The 16613-nt window shown below is 39.2% G+C and overlaps 2 protein-coding genes across 2 annotated transcripts in view; one reads left to right on the top strand and one right to left on the bottom strand.

Annotated features, from left to right (window-relative positions):
• The window catches only part of LOC111871771 (angiotensin-converting enzyme), a 45334-nt gene extending 42443 nt beyond the window's left edge, over positions 1-2891 (top strand). Inside the window, exons 12-13 of the mRNA XM_023865089.2 lie at positions 525-665; positions 1765-2891. Of these exons, the coding sequence (XP_023720857.1) occupies positions 525-665; positions 1765-2047 (424 nt within the window). The 3' untranslated portion in view covers positions 2048-2891. The remainder of the gene's footprint in view (positions 1-524; positions 666-1764) is intronic.
• Positions 1-16613, bottom strand: part of LOC111871770 — a 203881-nt gene that overhangs the window by 82063 nt on the left and 105205 nt on the right. The window lies entirely within an intron of this gene.

Genomic DNA, 16613 nt, shown 5'->3' with positions numbered 1-16613 from the left:
GTCTGAAAACGGCCAAAATATTCAATAACAGCATCCAAAATGACCATAAGATTTTCAGCTGACATATGCACAATCGCATTCTGCCCATAAAAAAAAATATATATTAATATACATAAGGTCATAAAGAAGGTAACGCTATCCCTGTAACAGGCCGCAGAGGCCCATACGGCTGTGAGACGTCGAGACTCCCACATTTCTAGACAATCAGCTTACAGATGGCGGTGAGATCAGCCTTACGCGCCGGCTACAATTTACACCCCAGAAAGATTCCTGGTACTCATTTCTATTAGATGCTGAGTCGACCGCAGGCAATAGTACGGGTGGAAGGAATAGGTCAATTAAAAAAATCCAATGACCTCGTCGGGATTCGAACCCGCAACCTTCCGGCTTGTAACACAGTGCCCCTATAATAAGGTCATAGGATGGAAAACTCTGAATAGACAAACATTGACAATATTTCCTTCTTATATACAAATAAAATTATTGTTTTACGAAAGAAGTTAAAACGGGCTGTAACTTTACAGATACTTTGTGGCGCACATCCTGCAGTTCCAGTTCCACAAGTCACTGTGCATCGTGGCTGAGCAGTATGTCCCTAACAATCCCGACAGACCGCTTCATAAGTGTGACATATACCAGTCGCAGAAAGCAGGACAACTCTTGAGGTGAGGATGGTATAACAATTCTGTTTTTGTGTTTTAATATTCATAACACAAATAAGTCGTACTAGAAATAGCGATGACTCTTGTTATTGTACAGGTTAGAACAGATGTTAATTATTTAGAGATCCACGGTAACGTTTTAAACAACAAATGAGCATGAAATACATGCATGAAACTTCTGGGCAAGGAAGATTTTTGGGAACACTTGAAATGACGCATGCGTATTGAAAACATGAATCGTAATTGTTAATTTGGGACGCATCCATCCTCTTTTGGTTTTTTAAACATAGTGTTTAGGGAAGCCGGATCTGTTTCCGTCATCAGGTGTAAATCAAGGAAGGTCCCTAGTCAATAAGTGATCTAGAGTGGTTGTTTCTGGTGGGTGTAATTCGATATAAATATTTCCTCCCCTAAAATGTTAACGTAAACAGGTCAATTATCCGAAACAATCTTAAAAAAAACTGGTATCTGGACAACGCTCAAAATAATAGTAAAGTTTATTGTTACACATCATAGTCAGAAACATTTTCAGACTTGCCATAACTTCATAACATTGTTAATTTATAAATTTAGATCCTCTTACTGAAAAAAAAATATTCTGCTTCATTTAATGACAGTTTAAATTTTGTTCAGCTGCACAGAACAATGTGTCTGCGATTGTTTCTAGGTCCCTTTTGATTCACCATTTCATTTTAAATTTCGTAAACGACAGTCGGTGTTTGAGAGAGCCCGGAATATTTTTCTTTTGCCTTCTGCACTGTTCCAGTTTTCAGATGAATACTTCAAAACAAAAAATTGTATTTTACTTCTAAAATGTTTGTTCTCACAGCAGTTGTTTTGACGGTTTCAATCTTCTGGTATATAACACTGTGTAGTTCGGCTGAATATCAACTGACATTTCGGAGGAATAATTCGCATCCATCTTCAGAGTTGAAGAACATGCCAGGAAGAGCAACAAACAGGAGATTCCACCGAATAGGCGTTTGCCTCTCACCGGACTACACGGCAGTATATTCCAGAAGATAAAATTGTTCTTTTATTTCACTATTTTTTTGTTTACTGAAAGTGTTTCGTGGACTGAGAGTCTGGTTGTGTCTGTCAGGGATGGCTTGAGTATTGGAAGCTCCCGCCACTGGACCGAAGCTCTGCAAATACTGACCGGTGAAAGTAAAATGAACGGTTCGGCGCTGCTCGAGTACTTCCAACCACTCTACGAATTTCTGAAGGCGGAAAACAGCATAGAAGAGAACAGCAGCGAGTATACTTCGGATGACCAAACGGTTCCAATTGTTGTCGGTGCCGTTCTTCTGGGCGTCGTTGTGATTGTTATTATCGGTTACCTGGTTTTCAGAAGGCGTGCAGCGAAGAGAAACGCGTCTGCATAAAGATAAACTTGATTTTATGACGGCAACAAAGGAAAATTTGTATTCATCGAAAGAACTGTAATACAGAATATGTGCATACAAATGACGCTGTCAAACATAGAAGCCGCTGACTACTTCTGCTCTTAATAGTACGCATCCTGTTGTGTGTTATAAGCAAGGTACACAAAATGCATACAAAAGTATGCAGCTGCAGTCTACACAACAATATTCTCTATTTAAAACAAAGTAGACACTGTCGTATCAACATTTCCTTTACGCTACATGTTTCCACCCTTATACTGGGTCATCATCAGACTCAGTTGCTGAATTGCATCTAATTATTGTACCTAATTCTTCAACAAGGACGTTTATTGTGCTCTGGAGTGTTTTAAATGCATAAATTGAGTCTTCAGAATTTTAAAATACTTAGATAATAAATTTAAAAAGTTAAAGACTAAAGATTAATGACCGCTACGTGTTGATACGATTTTCTGGTGGTAGAAACGACTATAATGTGGGGACCTGCGTACAACATAGCGACATCAACACAGGGAGCAGCCTGTACACATATCATCATAAGAAAATCTAATATACATCACTCCAAACAAACAACCTAGTGGGTGAAATACAGAATAACGAGCATAAGGTCCACAAGACGATAGTAAGGTCAACTAACTTATGAGAGGATCCCGGTACGCAGGCGCCCCAAACTATAGTCGTTTCTAACACCAGAAAATCACGTCAGCACGTAGCGATCACAAAATTTTAAAAAAGATTTATCGCAAAATACGTACTTCATTACCATTTTAGTACAATTTTAATTTTTATGTTTCAGTCTTTAGTCTCTAATTTTTAAATTTTATTATCTGAGTATTTAAAAATTTTAACTGAAAAATTCAATTTATGCATTTAAAAACATTCAAGTGCACAATAAGGATCCTTATTGAAAAATCTGATGCAATTCAACAACTGAGTCTTGTATCATTGCACTCCTGATGATGACCAAGTATAAGGGTAGAAACATGTAGCGTCAATAAAAACAAATGTTGATACGATAGTGTCTACTTGGTTTTAAATGCAGAATACTTTTGTATATATTTTATGAACTTCTGTTCTTATTCCTTGCATTGTACTCAGCATAAGGTGCACCTTGTTCATACACTTGAAATTTCGCATAAATCATGAATATATTTTAATATCTAAAGTTCAGAAAATATACACCCAGTAATTGGTACGTTTCTTAGGTACTATGGCTACTTGACAATTCATTGTTTTAAAAATATCTTCGGGCGAATACGTTAGAAACTTTACATGTTTGTAAATTCTTTGATGTTATACAGCACCTCATTCGTTCAACATATCGGTTCATCATATTCATTATGATCAAGTATCGTTAGGCACCACTGGAAATAAGAGAATGCCTAATAATGTTAAACATGAAGAAAGCAGTCTTCTGAGATTTGGCACCGTGTATAAGTGGTGTTAACATACCTTATACACGGTGCCAAATCCCAGAAGACTGCTTTCTTCATAGTCACCGCCGTGAAAGCCTCAAATCTTACATAATGTTAAACATATTCAGTACAGTATATTGCCACGTTCTTTTCTGGGGGGGGGGGTTGCGCATGACTTATAAGACGAGTTTTGGATTGGATTTATTTCACTTTATACATTCACAACTCGGCACTCAGGTAATACAGTGTTATCGCTGATTTACGTACATTCTTTATAGTTCACCGCTACACATGCACTACTTTCCTCAGTCTTCACTAGTCGTATCCTGGCAACGGATTTATAACAGTCTCAGTGTAGCTTCAAGTCACACATGAAGTCTTCTTTGCACAGTCTAACTCCTTTCTTGCTATTTATTCTCAATCACCTTCAACTACCAAACTACCACGCAGAAAACATCCTCTATATTGTTGAGAAGGATTGTTTACCGATCCGTTTCCTAGCAATAGACGTCCTATTGTTGGGCGCGTTGTGTCCCGCGGGAATGTGTTCACCGAGTCGTTGCCCAGCAGTGGGTCAATATGTCACAATATACTGCAAGCATAAAGAGTGTTTTAAAAGATGTACAATCTTTGAGCAATCATTATGACGTTTGCAGACCGAGCAAGAAGTCTTGTGCAACTTACTTCCAGCAATATTTCCTTACGGAGCTAAATCCATTTTTTTTCTGAAGATACGTAAAAAGGGTGAGAAATAAAAATATTATTATACGATGAATGTTTATACTATCTATGATCCATATTTCACTATCTTGTCTATCTGCCTATATATATTCTAATACCTATAATCTGCGTAGTGCACTGTACATGGAATTGGTCGTGCTGCCAGAACCACACGGCCTCCTGGCCTTCATGATTTCCGGTTTTCAAACTAATCAATTTCCATCTCTGAGACCAAGTGGAAAGTTTCTTCTGCCATAAAGCGTCGACACTAGCGAGAACTGTGTTTCCACAGGCAGGATACATACAAAATTATACCTTATACTCCTTGCTTTTATTAAGGCGCAGAGCTCGGGGCTCATGCATGTGAGTAGTAAGAGGAGTCTATTCTGCGTACCATGTGGGAGGTATAACAAAGCATATTATCGTCTAGGGAATATTTTCATCCTTCGCTTCCTCTTACAGACATTGAAAGCAATATGGATCTAGCGTCATATGGAAGAATATCAAGTTACAAGTTGACTAGAAATTTCAAACTCCCCGTGTCACCTTCATTTCCTTCCGAGAAATGGGAAATTATTAACGAAACAGCGTGTCGATATAAAATTTTGTCTCTGTCATTGGTGCTCTCCACTGACTTGTATTTTACGTCATCTTCATAGATCATTCTTATTGGAGAATAAATGAAGACATTTATTTGATCGTATTAATAAAAATTTATTAAGTATTATACAAAAATACAGCTGAAAAGAACATAAACATTAAAGCACTGTACTAGGGTAATGAAACAAAACTATAAATCGTTTTCTTAAAAAACAGAGATAAAAATTACGGAGCTATAGTATAATTTATGTGGAATTATACCATTTCTGTATTCGAGTTTACATCTACACTCTCGCAATGTGCAAATGGGTGACAGATTCTGCAAAGAAAGCGCCTTCGTTAAATTAACTTGATTAGGTGGGGTGTTACGAAGGGGAAAATCATATTATAACGTATTAGAATCGGCATAGTGATGCACTGTATCTCTAGCAAATGGTTTAAACTGCTTTCATTTTATACTTGGCTATTAGGTTGCAAATAGTGGGTCAAACTTCGTTCGATTTTCTTCCTTATTTTCTTATTACTAATGCGATTACCAGTCTACAAAGTAAGCATATTATCATACCGTAAAGTAAGGTTTTCCCTGTACTTAATTAATTAACCATTACGCCCTGAAGACGTATGGTGGAGTGGATGTATAGAACCACGTATTCTTGACTTGGCACTATTTGGAGGTAAAGAGTCCGCTTCAAGCCCTGGGCGCTTTACCCCCGGGGAAAGAGTCCCTGGTGTCCATTGGAAAGGAGACTGGTTGGGTCCAAGAACCGGTTTGGGAGACGTGGGGAGGAGAACCACTTTTCCTTTATAGGGACTCGAACTCTGACCCCTCGGTCGTCCAGCCAGTAGCCAGTCGCTATACCGACTGTGCTATCCTGGCTCCTGGTATCAGATCGCCCTTGCGTGAATATTGTAACTCTCTATTTGCAGTGTACGTCATTTGTGTCTGTAGTGGATAAAATTGGGAAAAATTTTCAGGTTTATCACAGGTGTGTCTAAAGGATATTGACTGGTGTCCAGTATTACCATCGTCAACCTTCAGTCAAATAAATGTTAAATGTATATATATAACATAAAAATTAGTAACAGAAAAGCTGTGTCAGTATTTACGTGCAAATAAATATTCATTACCTTTTAATATCTACAATTAAAACGGTTCCTATTTCAAATTATTTCAATAGATTAATGCAGTTTCGTGTTGTGCAATCTAAAGAATGCTCTGGTACGTATAATAACCGCATTCCCGAAAAATATTTTTTTTCAGAAAAGCTGTTTCCTTTCCTACCAAATCGAGTTCCCAACTTCCTGCTACGGATGTGCAGCTAAATTTAATACACACATATTCAAACGTTTCATTTTCTTGATGTTCTGCTATAATTATTCTGAATATTCGGTATTGGACGGTTACGTTATCATGTAAATAAACAAACATTTAAGTAAAGTAAATTATTATTATTATTGTATTTATTATATTTGTATTTGTGGTGACTCCGTAATTGGCCATTGGCTGCTGAGCTCGGCACGTAAATAAATGAACAACTGTATTGAATTGAAACTATAAACTCTTAAATGATTTGTTCTAGTTAATAATCCATACATTTAGTGAATATATATATATATATATTAACACAATGCTTGCATTACACTGAAATGTAGGTCTATGTACTTATCTGTAATACTACGAGAATTCTTGTATTTCCTTCAATATACTGAATTGTTTACATGAGGTGAAGCGAGATGGGGCAGGCAAGTTAAGATATTTCATGGTTACTAAAACCTCAGATATATTTTGAGCAAAGGGATACAAGTGCACTGCAGCTCATCCGACGAGTACATCATGGATCCCACCTCTTCCTTCTTCGTCACGAGGCCATGGAAGGAGAAAGGATAGGCAAAACTGATTACTGGCGAAGAACAAGATGCGAATGCTGAATAAATCGGAACAGCTATTCTAGATTTCATCTTTGTTCGAAGATTATGCAGTCTTCTTTCAAAATATGTGCGAGAGCACTGACACATTATGACCCATGAAGGTAGAAAATAAAGTGAAATAAATTACATGAAGGGTCTAAATTTAGTTTATTTTCGAGTTATTAGTAGAAAAATGGCAAAAGCACAATAACAACTTCTGAAAAAACCCTGTAGAAAACAGAGCAATTTGCAATAATATGCACTATACGTATATTTCAGACATTTTCCAATTTGTCAGCTAAAAAGTCACAATTAAACAGGTTAATAACATTTGCAAGAATCCCCTATATATTTTTTTAATTTTAAATTTTTTTTTCTAAAAACTAAGGAGAAATTACTTGTATACCTTTGCATTCGACCACTTCAATTTTGATTGCACGCCCCACAAATGGGTTTTGGGTCATGAAACTTGAATTTACTTAAGAAATACTATGTGAAATCTGTATTAATTTATTTGGTTTATTTTAGTTTTACTTTACGACTCTGTTATTATGAGCAGTAGCAAGATGACTGGTAAATAATGAAATGGAGAGGATCTGGAAGGAGGCGGTATTGGCCTAATCGCGATACTGCCCTCGATGTGCTTGGGAGAACCGAGGACAGTCAGTGTATCGAACGAGACTCAAGCCGAACCTTCCCGAATACATATTTATAGCTTTGTGGCTGTATAAACGTGCTCAGTTCGTTAAGTTACGTAATGATGGATAAATTTAGGACTGAATTATGAGAGTGCCGGTCACGGTAGCCGAGAGGTCTAAGGCATGTACTGTCTTCGATCGCTTGGAAACCAGGATCGTGAGTTCGAATCCCACTCAGGGCATGGATGTTTAGTTTGTGTGTGTGCGTTCTTCTGTGTTTGTCTACAGGTAGAGGCCTTGCGACGAGCTGATCACCCGCCCAAGGAGTCCTACCGAAAGTGTAAGATCTAGAAAAACCGAAGTGAACGGAGAAGTTCTTGGAGGCAGGCCCAGGCCCAGTGGGGCTGTAGTGCCAAGGGAAAAATAAAGAAGAATTATGAGAGTTTCATGAAACAGAAGCTTGCTATAAATGATCAAGCACGGAAGTAGCACTCATTTTCTATTTCTTTCCATTGCATTATCTCGCGTTACTCATACTCGGTCATTCTGTTCATCTCGCCTCCTAAGTTGATCCAACATTGCGTTGAAACTTGTGCAAATGACCTTTATTAATTAAAACCACAATGCTGGAAAAGTAAATGCGGATTTTGGAATATAATTTCAAAGTCCATCAGAAGGATGTTATGTAGTGAAGAAATTACAAAGAATTTGAAATATTAAATCATGTTCTCTGTTGCTTAATTTTCAGTGGCCTATATCTGATCATTACTCCCGTTATAACAGACGCCTACTGAGGTAGAACTGCTATGTATATTGCTTTCAGAAGAAACAAAAAAACAGATTTCTTAATAATGCATCATCCACTAGTTTTTGCCGTTACAAATGTTCCTACTGTTGACTGAAATGTCTACATAAATATGTCCCACACATTTTATGCAGGTTCAATAACAAGTTGTACATATTAATAATAATTCGTGTATCGATATAACTTGATGTATCATAAAATAAAGTATTTGAAAGTGTAACATTTTTATACCTTTAGTTTTAAGGGAGTATGAAGTGTAGTAATTTAACTGCTTATTAAAATTGTGTTATTAATGTTATACACGTTCTTGTTAAATGATTCCTATATATTATTACTATTAAAATTCTCCCCCTCCCCGGGACTTTATTGGCGATTCTGTAGAGGGTGAAGGAGGCCAGGGGAAGGCGCTTCCTCACTTAGTTAACAGTTAACACGCGCGATGTCAACACAGGCGCTTCTGAAAGTTCTCATATCCAATCTGGAAATTGTTTTGACATTTATTACAGAAACGTCAGGGGTCTTAAGACCCAGCAACTTTAACTTTATGAAAATGTCTGCTCTACGGACTATAATACTTGTTTAGCTGAGACGAGGCTAACGACCTGCGTAAGGTAAATTACTTTGCGCAAAAACAGAACAGCAAGTACATGAGTACACATTAGATTCACAAATAAGCTGCCATGGTTTGATAAATATGTAGTTGGCACTAATTTAAATTGGAAGACATTTCCTTCAAGAGCTACTGTCTTATTGAAATACATACATTTATGCCAAGTATTCTAATATTTGAAAATATATTTGTCTAATGAGGAGTTACTTACAATTCGCAAAACACCATTCTAGTGTGAGGCTAATGTCCATTCAGCAAAACAAAGGTTCATAACATGTACTAACGAAATAAAACAGCCATGATTAAATAGTTTAAGAAGCACACGGACATCAGACTATTTGACCTTCTTGTGTCGGCTTAAATACATCTTGTAAAAATAACAGTGATTCTTAATAACAAAAATAATTTAGAAAGCAGTCTTCTGGGATTTGGCACCGTGTATATGTGGTGTTAACCGACGTTTCGGAGGAACGTATCGCCTCCATCTTCAGGGTAGAAGAAAAAATATGTAAGAACTCTGCAAGCAAAGAGACCGTGAGAACCGGTAAAAGCAGACTGTGACAGTCTGCGATACGTTCCTCCGAAACGTCGGTTAACACCACATATACACGGTGCCAAATCCCAGAAGACTGCTTTCTTCATAGTCACCGCCGTGAAAGCCTCAAATCTTACAAATATAATTTACATTATTATCTCGCGTTTGTATTTTGTCATCCACATCCTGTTCAGATGACAGACTGTTAGTTAAGAGCTATAAGAAACACTCTCACAAAATATCATTATTATTGCGTAATGTAATTTGCCGTGTTATTATGTGTTGGTGCGCTTTTTTGGGCAGAAAAATGTAAGTCACGAGCGATAACAGTCCCCCTCTTCTCCCCACAGAACATGAATTATCGGCTTAGGAGCTACATGCAAGGCTTTCGCGAAATAACTGCCGAAGATTTTCAGGGTCGCTTCCTTGGTTGCAATCAAGACGGAAATGTTATGTAATGAAAGAACATCTGACGCTTCCTCTTCCTGTATGCATTATATTCACATTGGCAAGCCGCGCTTTGTGTTGTGTTGTGTTGTGTTGTGTTCCCAAGTCGATATGAGGTCGTGTTTCTTTGGTGCTTGAAAGGGAAAAGAATAACTGGGATCGAGCAAGCCAGTGTGGCGGTAACAATCGATATTCCTGTAGTTTGACACTTTGTTGCTTCAAGAAGTCATAAATGAGAGGGAAAATGCTATAATATTGTGACGTATCGATCCACTGCTTGGCAACGACTCGATAAACACGGTCCCACGAAGACAGATTCTTATTAAACAATCCGTTGCTGGGTAACGGGTACAACAATACACAACAAATAACATATCTGGGCATCGCTGTCCCCAGTAAACTTTCCGCGCGGACTCCATAGAAAACACCTATTATTATAGATGTCTTTACAGTTCTGTTGCTCAGCACTGGGCATTGCTGAGCAACAGAACTGTAAAGACATCTACAATAATAGGTGTTTTCTATGGAGTCCGCGCGGAAAGTTTATTGGGGACAGCGATAGTCGTTTGCAGCCAGTCGTAGCTGAGAAGCCGTGAGTCGTGCAGAGAATTCGAGAGACTAGAGACTCCCCAATTTCCAGACAACAGCGAGAGATTCGTTATCAAGAAGGAGTTCAGTGTGTGAACTGTTATAATCAACTGTAATTGTAATAAATTCAGTCATCAAATCTAGAACCCACAATTATTACTCAAGCTTACTTCCTATGCGTGACAATACAATCAACTCCAGATTAAAAAAATTCATTTTCCTGAAACTCACAGTCCTTAGCTTTTGGGCTTTACATTTCAGATAGACTGACAGAAAGCGAGTCGCCCTTCCAACAATAAATTGTTATGCACAAGTCAATAACATTACTGTTAAACCAACAATAACGCTTGTTTATTTTCCCGGAAAATGAGTTTAGGGGTGAAGTCTGTCTGTCTGCTTTTATAACATGAGAGCCTACTGTTCTCTTTCCTTATCGGCTCCTTTAGAGAGCTAATTTACGACTGATATCGAATGACCACTGTGTTATGGAGGTGCTCATTTCACTTCCCCGTCTGGAAGCCGGGTACCCTGTCGTTTTTTTACTGTCACGATTTTAGAGACTAGAGACTGGGTTTGGATTGGTAACTAGACCCATTGAACGCTTACAATCCGTGACTACAAGTAATTACAGCGCCCTCGCCAATTTCAAGAAAATATTCATTATACACATTTTATGTAAGCAATAAACACGACAAATAATTTTATACGTAAAAATATAAGCAAAATAATAAAAATCCTCTAACCCATATCTATAGTCTCATTAAAGTTAAATTAGCGAAGTGTGAACGTTAAAAATTTGCTCTTGAAAGTCTGCTACTAAAAAATTACGTGGACTATGTCACTTCTAAGCCGGCCACGGTAGCTGAGCGGTCTAAGGCATGCACTGTCTTCGCTCGCTTGGAAACTTGGATCGTGGGTTCGAATCCCACTCAGGGCATGGATCTTTAGTTTGTGTGTGTGCGTTTTTCTGTGTTTGTGTACAGGTAGAGGCCTTGCGACGAGCTGATCACCCGCCCAAGGAGTCCTACCGANAAAAATATAAGAAATCTGCAAGCGAAGATACCTTGAGAACCGGTAAAAGCAGACTGCTTTTACCGGTTCTCACGGTATCTTCTTCTATCCTGAAGATGGAGGCGATACGTTCCTCCGAAACGTCGGTTAACACCACATATACACGATGCCAAATCCCAGAAGACTGCTTTCTTCAATCACCGTACAATTCTACGTATCTACCACAACAAGGACATAACTGGAGAAGTAGGGCACGCAGTTGATTTGGCGTCAATAAACTGATATGCCGGTGGGATGTCTCCATGCAGAGTTCGGCTACATACAAAAGTGACTTTATTGTGGAATAAACTACTAAATGTGTAATAAACTGGTTTCATGTAACATCTAAGGGAAATAAATGAACGAGAGTAAGTTTCCGATGCGTTAACATACAATTTGTGTATTCACACAGTTTAGAATAGCTTTCCGCTGTAATACGCCTATTTATTTCTTCAGAATAGTTAATAGTTCATACTGATCGCTGATTGTTGTTGTGGCGTCCCTGGGGGATACGACTAACAAGCATGTAGCACGCATGGAAGAAGCGATGAACGCATAGGCCTATAGAATTTTGGTCGGAAATCTTGAACAGAATAGGCCAACTTAGAACATCGATATGTATTTTATTGTGGGTTACGTAACGTTTTCAGTCCCGAGACCATATAGAGATGACTGAATAATTGTAAACGATTCTAAAGCAAGCGGTTATAGCCCAACCGAGGAAATTACTCATAAATTTCCTGGAAGGAATTAGGAAAACCACGAAAAACCTTAATCAGAATAGGCGCTAAAGCGGCCGAGATTCGAACCTAGCACTTATTTAATAAAAACGTAGGAAGTTATCGCTACATCAACATGGTTGACACGTAGGTGTAGATGGGAGGATAACATTGGGAAAGAATAGTCTGGGAGATTTTCGATTGAAACTGTACATTCATTTTAAGCTCGTCTTTCGTGCTACGTGTTCCGCTTTTCTAATCCTCCTCGAATTTATCGCCCCATGCTGTTTGCAAAATATGTTAAGGCGCTCTTCATTATAACATTTTCTCCTGTTATCCCCCCACCCCTTTGCAGCCAAATATTCTACTTAGACCTCAATTTGGCCGCGCCATAGCTCAAGCTGTTAGTCGCTGTCTTCCCACCGCGGTGGCCCGGGTTCGATCCCGGGGTCTCGTCAAGTGGGATTTGTGGTGGACAAAATGACGCTGGGGCGGGTTTTCTCCGAGTACTTCGGTTTCCCCTGCTAATCTTCGTTCCACTAATTACTCCACAATCACCCTCACCTATCATCTGGGGCTGGTACAATAGGCCAGAAGTGGCCGCAGTACAAGGGACTTAGTCCCACCCCACTAGCAATAAGAAAAATACTTACTCATGGAACTGAGCCTTGCTTGAGAAGCCGCCAATTGTGTAGCTACTCAAGAATTTACCACCGTTATATGGAACTCGAAGATTCATTACGGTGTTCACTAGAGCCCTCCACTGGTCCCTATCCTGAGCCAGATCAGTTCAATCTACACTATCTCATCCTATCTCTCTAAGATCCATTTTAATATTGTCCATCCACGTATGCCTTGGTCTTCCCAGTCGTCTCCTTCCTTCTGGCTTTCCCACCAGTACCCTATATCCATTTCTTTTCTCCACCATTCGTGCTACATGCCCTGCCCACCTCATCCTCCTTGACTTGATCATTCTAATTATACTTGATTGAAAACGGCATGATACTTAAAATGTATTTATGATAATTTGAACATAAAAAAGGAATATTATCTTAGGGACAGATCCTTTTTCGGGAAGTCATGCTCAAGAATTTGGTTGCAATTTCATATAATGTTAAAAGAAAAAGTATTTCATATTAGGCACACTTGCTCTGTACTTCACAAATCATTCCTTTCAGTTCATGTTATTATGTTCTTGAATTTTTTCTATTTATATATGTTGTTTTGTCTTTGAAGTCACTATTATTTCAATTTAAAGTGTACAACACAAGAAACAGGTTAATAAATAAAGTGATAGAAGTTATAAACGAAATTCGAGAACGTCTCGAATGATGATCTTACAACAACCAATGGGCCTCTTAATGACGCATCTGTTGCGAACTTAGGAATGTTCTGTTGAATACAATTCGCGCGAGGGTAAAAGCATCAGCAAAGTTAGAACTAGAAGACGCTTCGTACTAAATCCGTTTGTTGTCGACATGGGATCTGTCACGAGAACAGTACTGACTGGCACAATCCTACACGTCCACCAAGTGTGTTAAGTATTGATTTAAAAATGCGTGACAATCCAGGGCGAGCCAATGCTCTTTGTGCTGTCCTTTGAAACCAAGTAGTACCTGACACGTAAATAAATGCGGCCATGTGTACATTTTCTGTGTTGCTCATTTGAGACATCGACACTACAAGAGTATAGAATTCTCAACATATCCTCGCTGGGGTGAAATATGTTTCCGCAGGGTTGCTTCCGTCTGAATGTGACAGTACCGTCGCCCAGCAGCTGCCAATTCGAAACCAGGGCAGGAAGACATTTGTTTCATTGAAATACTGCCGATGTGGTTTGTGAGAGTTCCAGCTATCGCTGCTTCGAATTAAACGAACCGCTCTCTGCAATATTAATATTTTGTACCGAAATATTTCTGTTTGTGTTGCCAACCGAAGAAATATTTCCATCGTTATAACGGACTTTCGGTTTGCAATAAAGCTGTTAGTTCGTTCAGTAAGTTGTGTCTTGGGCCGCGCCATAGCTCAAGCGGTTAGTCGCTGGATTCCCACCGCGGCGGCCCGGGTTCGATCCCGGGTCTGGTCAAGTGGGATTTGTGGTGGACAAACTGACGCTGGGGCGGGTTTTCTCCGAGTACTTCAGTTTCCCCTGCCAATCTTCATTCCACCAAATTCTCCATCATCATAATCACCCGGGGCAGGCTACAATAGGCCAATCATTGGCCGCCGTGCCGAGTGGACCCAGTTGGACTCCACCCCCACTAAGCGAATTAAAAAAAAGTTGTGACTTGTGAGTATACTTTTTTGTATTGTGAGTTTCTCTGTAAGAGGACCTTCACGTAAAGGTTTGTAGCGCACTGAAGTGCTTAGTTACGACGTAGTAATTATTAAAGGCGTGTGTTTTACGTGAAATCGTTCACTTCCTAGAAAAAAAAATCCATGGCTGACAAAAGTGAAATTTAAGCGGAAATCAAGAGAAGGAAATAGGGCATTTCAAGAGCAATGGACAGAGAAGTTTTAACCTGTTAGAGAAGTACCACAGAATGATAAGAATCATACGCTTACGTGTGTCTAAGGCGTGTAACTTCGGACAACGGTCTGGAACTAAAAATTCAGATTTAAACCAAAAGTATACTGTACTATTCGGGGGGAACATATTTAGTTAAGAAGAGAATGTCCAGAAAATTATATTCGAAAATATTCCGAATTTTATAAGAACAAGCTGATGAAGCTAGTTTTGATATATGTCAACATCTGCGTTTACTGTTGCTGATGAATCAATGGGACATCACAGATTGTCGATGCTGCCCTTTCAAAGAAAAAGTGTGCCTCACTGCTTTGCGACATGTGGAAAATGGAAAATCTAAACCAATTCCTAAGACCCCACACGGAACAAATGTCGAGTGGTCACTGGCCTCCGCTTCGACAGCGACTCATCTTGTTACGACGGTTCCTGCTCCACTCGGGAATCAAACCTCAGTGGTCCAGCCCGAAGCCAAATATTTTAGATATCACACTAAATAGAATGGGTCAAATTAGGTTAACAAATTACTGAAAACTTAAAATATCGTGGCATGTAGACCTGCTGCTGGGAAACGACCTTGAGATGAACAAAAACATGAGAGCCGTTACTGAGTAACGGCTTCGCAAAGAAGCATGTTTGTACGACAATTGGAAACAGCAACAGAGGAATGGTGTTTTCTGTGAGGTCCGTGACGAGATGTAAGCAGGACAGTTGGAGCAATGAGTTAATTGTTAGATAGTTGCCAGCTGGTAAGAACGTGAGCACGGAAACAGAGGACATTGTTGAGATCCGTCATCAGGGAACGACTGGTGAAGACACAGCACACTGAAAAGACTTAGCACGTGTTGTAGTGAACTGCAAAGCGTGTGGATTAGTGATAGCGCTACAAATACTAATAGTTACGATCTGTAAGTGTTCAATAACTCCAATTACCAACTCACACCCCACCTATAATCACTCATACACGTAACAGTATCATTTTGTTAATTTATCGACGAAATCGGTATTCAGAACGAAGAGTTAACACGCCTAGACCTCAAGCACCAGACAGGGCATCAACAAACACTCATGTTCAGAAGAAGTGACCAAGGTCAAAATTTCGAAACAATAACACATCCGGGATAATAACAATGCTACTGAATAATGAAAAATTAGTTTTCTCACACTATAGAAAATTCCATCCATAAACTTATTTCCCACGGTAATTTTCCCGGCGAATCTCACGCTTTTTTTTTCACTAAGCATGAATGACTGATTAACGACGGAACCAGTAAATGAATGAGGTGTGATGGCGCGACATAACCGTTTGTTGGATCGACATGCGTTGCTTTGCAAGACCTGATTCTGTGCCATTATCAATAAAAGGAAGCTAAGTTGAACACAAAAACGTAAAAAGGGTAAATATGTCCCTGTGCTTTACTAATGAAGCACTACGCCATGCAGATGTATGGGCGAGTGAATGTATAGATCCACATTTTCTTGATCTCAGCACTAAGTTGGAGGTGAGTGGTCAGCTTCACACTCCGGCCACTTTACCCTCCGGGGAAACAGCTCCTTGTACCCATTGGAGAGGAGGGTGAGTGGGCCCCAGAGCTGGTCAGGACGACTTCAAGAAGAGAAAAGTCTTGACTCCACTGGGACTCAACCTCCGACCCTTCGACGGCCCATCCTGTAGTCTGTCGCTATACCGACCGCTCTGTCCCGGTTACCCCCAAAAAGTAACCCCCCAAAATATTTTTCTACTTAGAATCTCAGCAAGGAAGTTGTTACACTTTCTTGCAGTTTGAGTTCAATCCTACTCTATAAAAAAACTCTTATAGTAAAATATAGGCCTATAATTACACTACAGTGAAAGGGGGGTAGTTAGTGCTTGCGTTCCAAAAACAAAAATAAAATCAAAGTTTCTTAGTACAAATATTATGTTTCTGGACATAATTCATCGTCCTGTCTTCATCTAAAAACACCGTCCTGTTTATTTTTTAAACACAA

The sequence above is a fragment of the Cryptotermes secundus genome, unplaced genomic scaffold, assembly GCF_002891405.2.
Source record: "Cryptotermes secundus unplaced genomic scaffold, Csec_1.0 scaffold746, whole genome shotgun sequence".
In the NCBI taxonomy this organism is placed as follows: Eukaryota; Metazoa; Arthropoda; class Insecta; order Blattodea; family Kalotermitidae; genus Cryptotermes; species Cryptotermes secundus.
The sequence above is the reverse complement of the archived record's forward strand: the minus strand, read 5'-3'. Positions and strand labels throughout refer to the sequence as shown.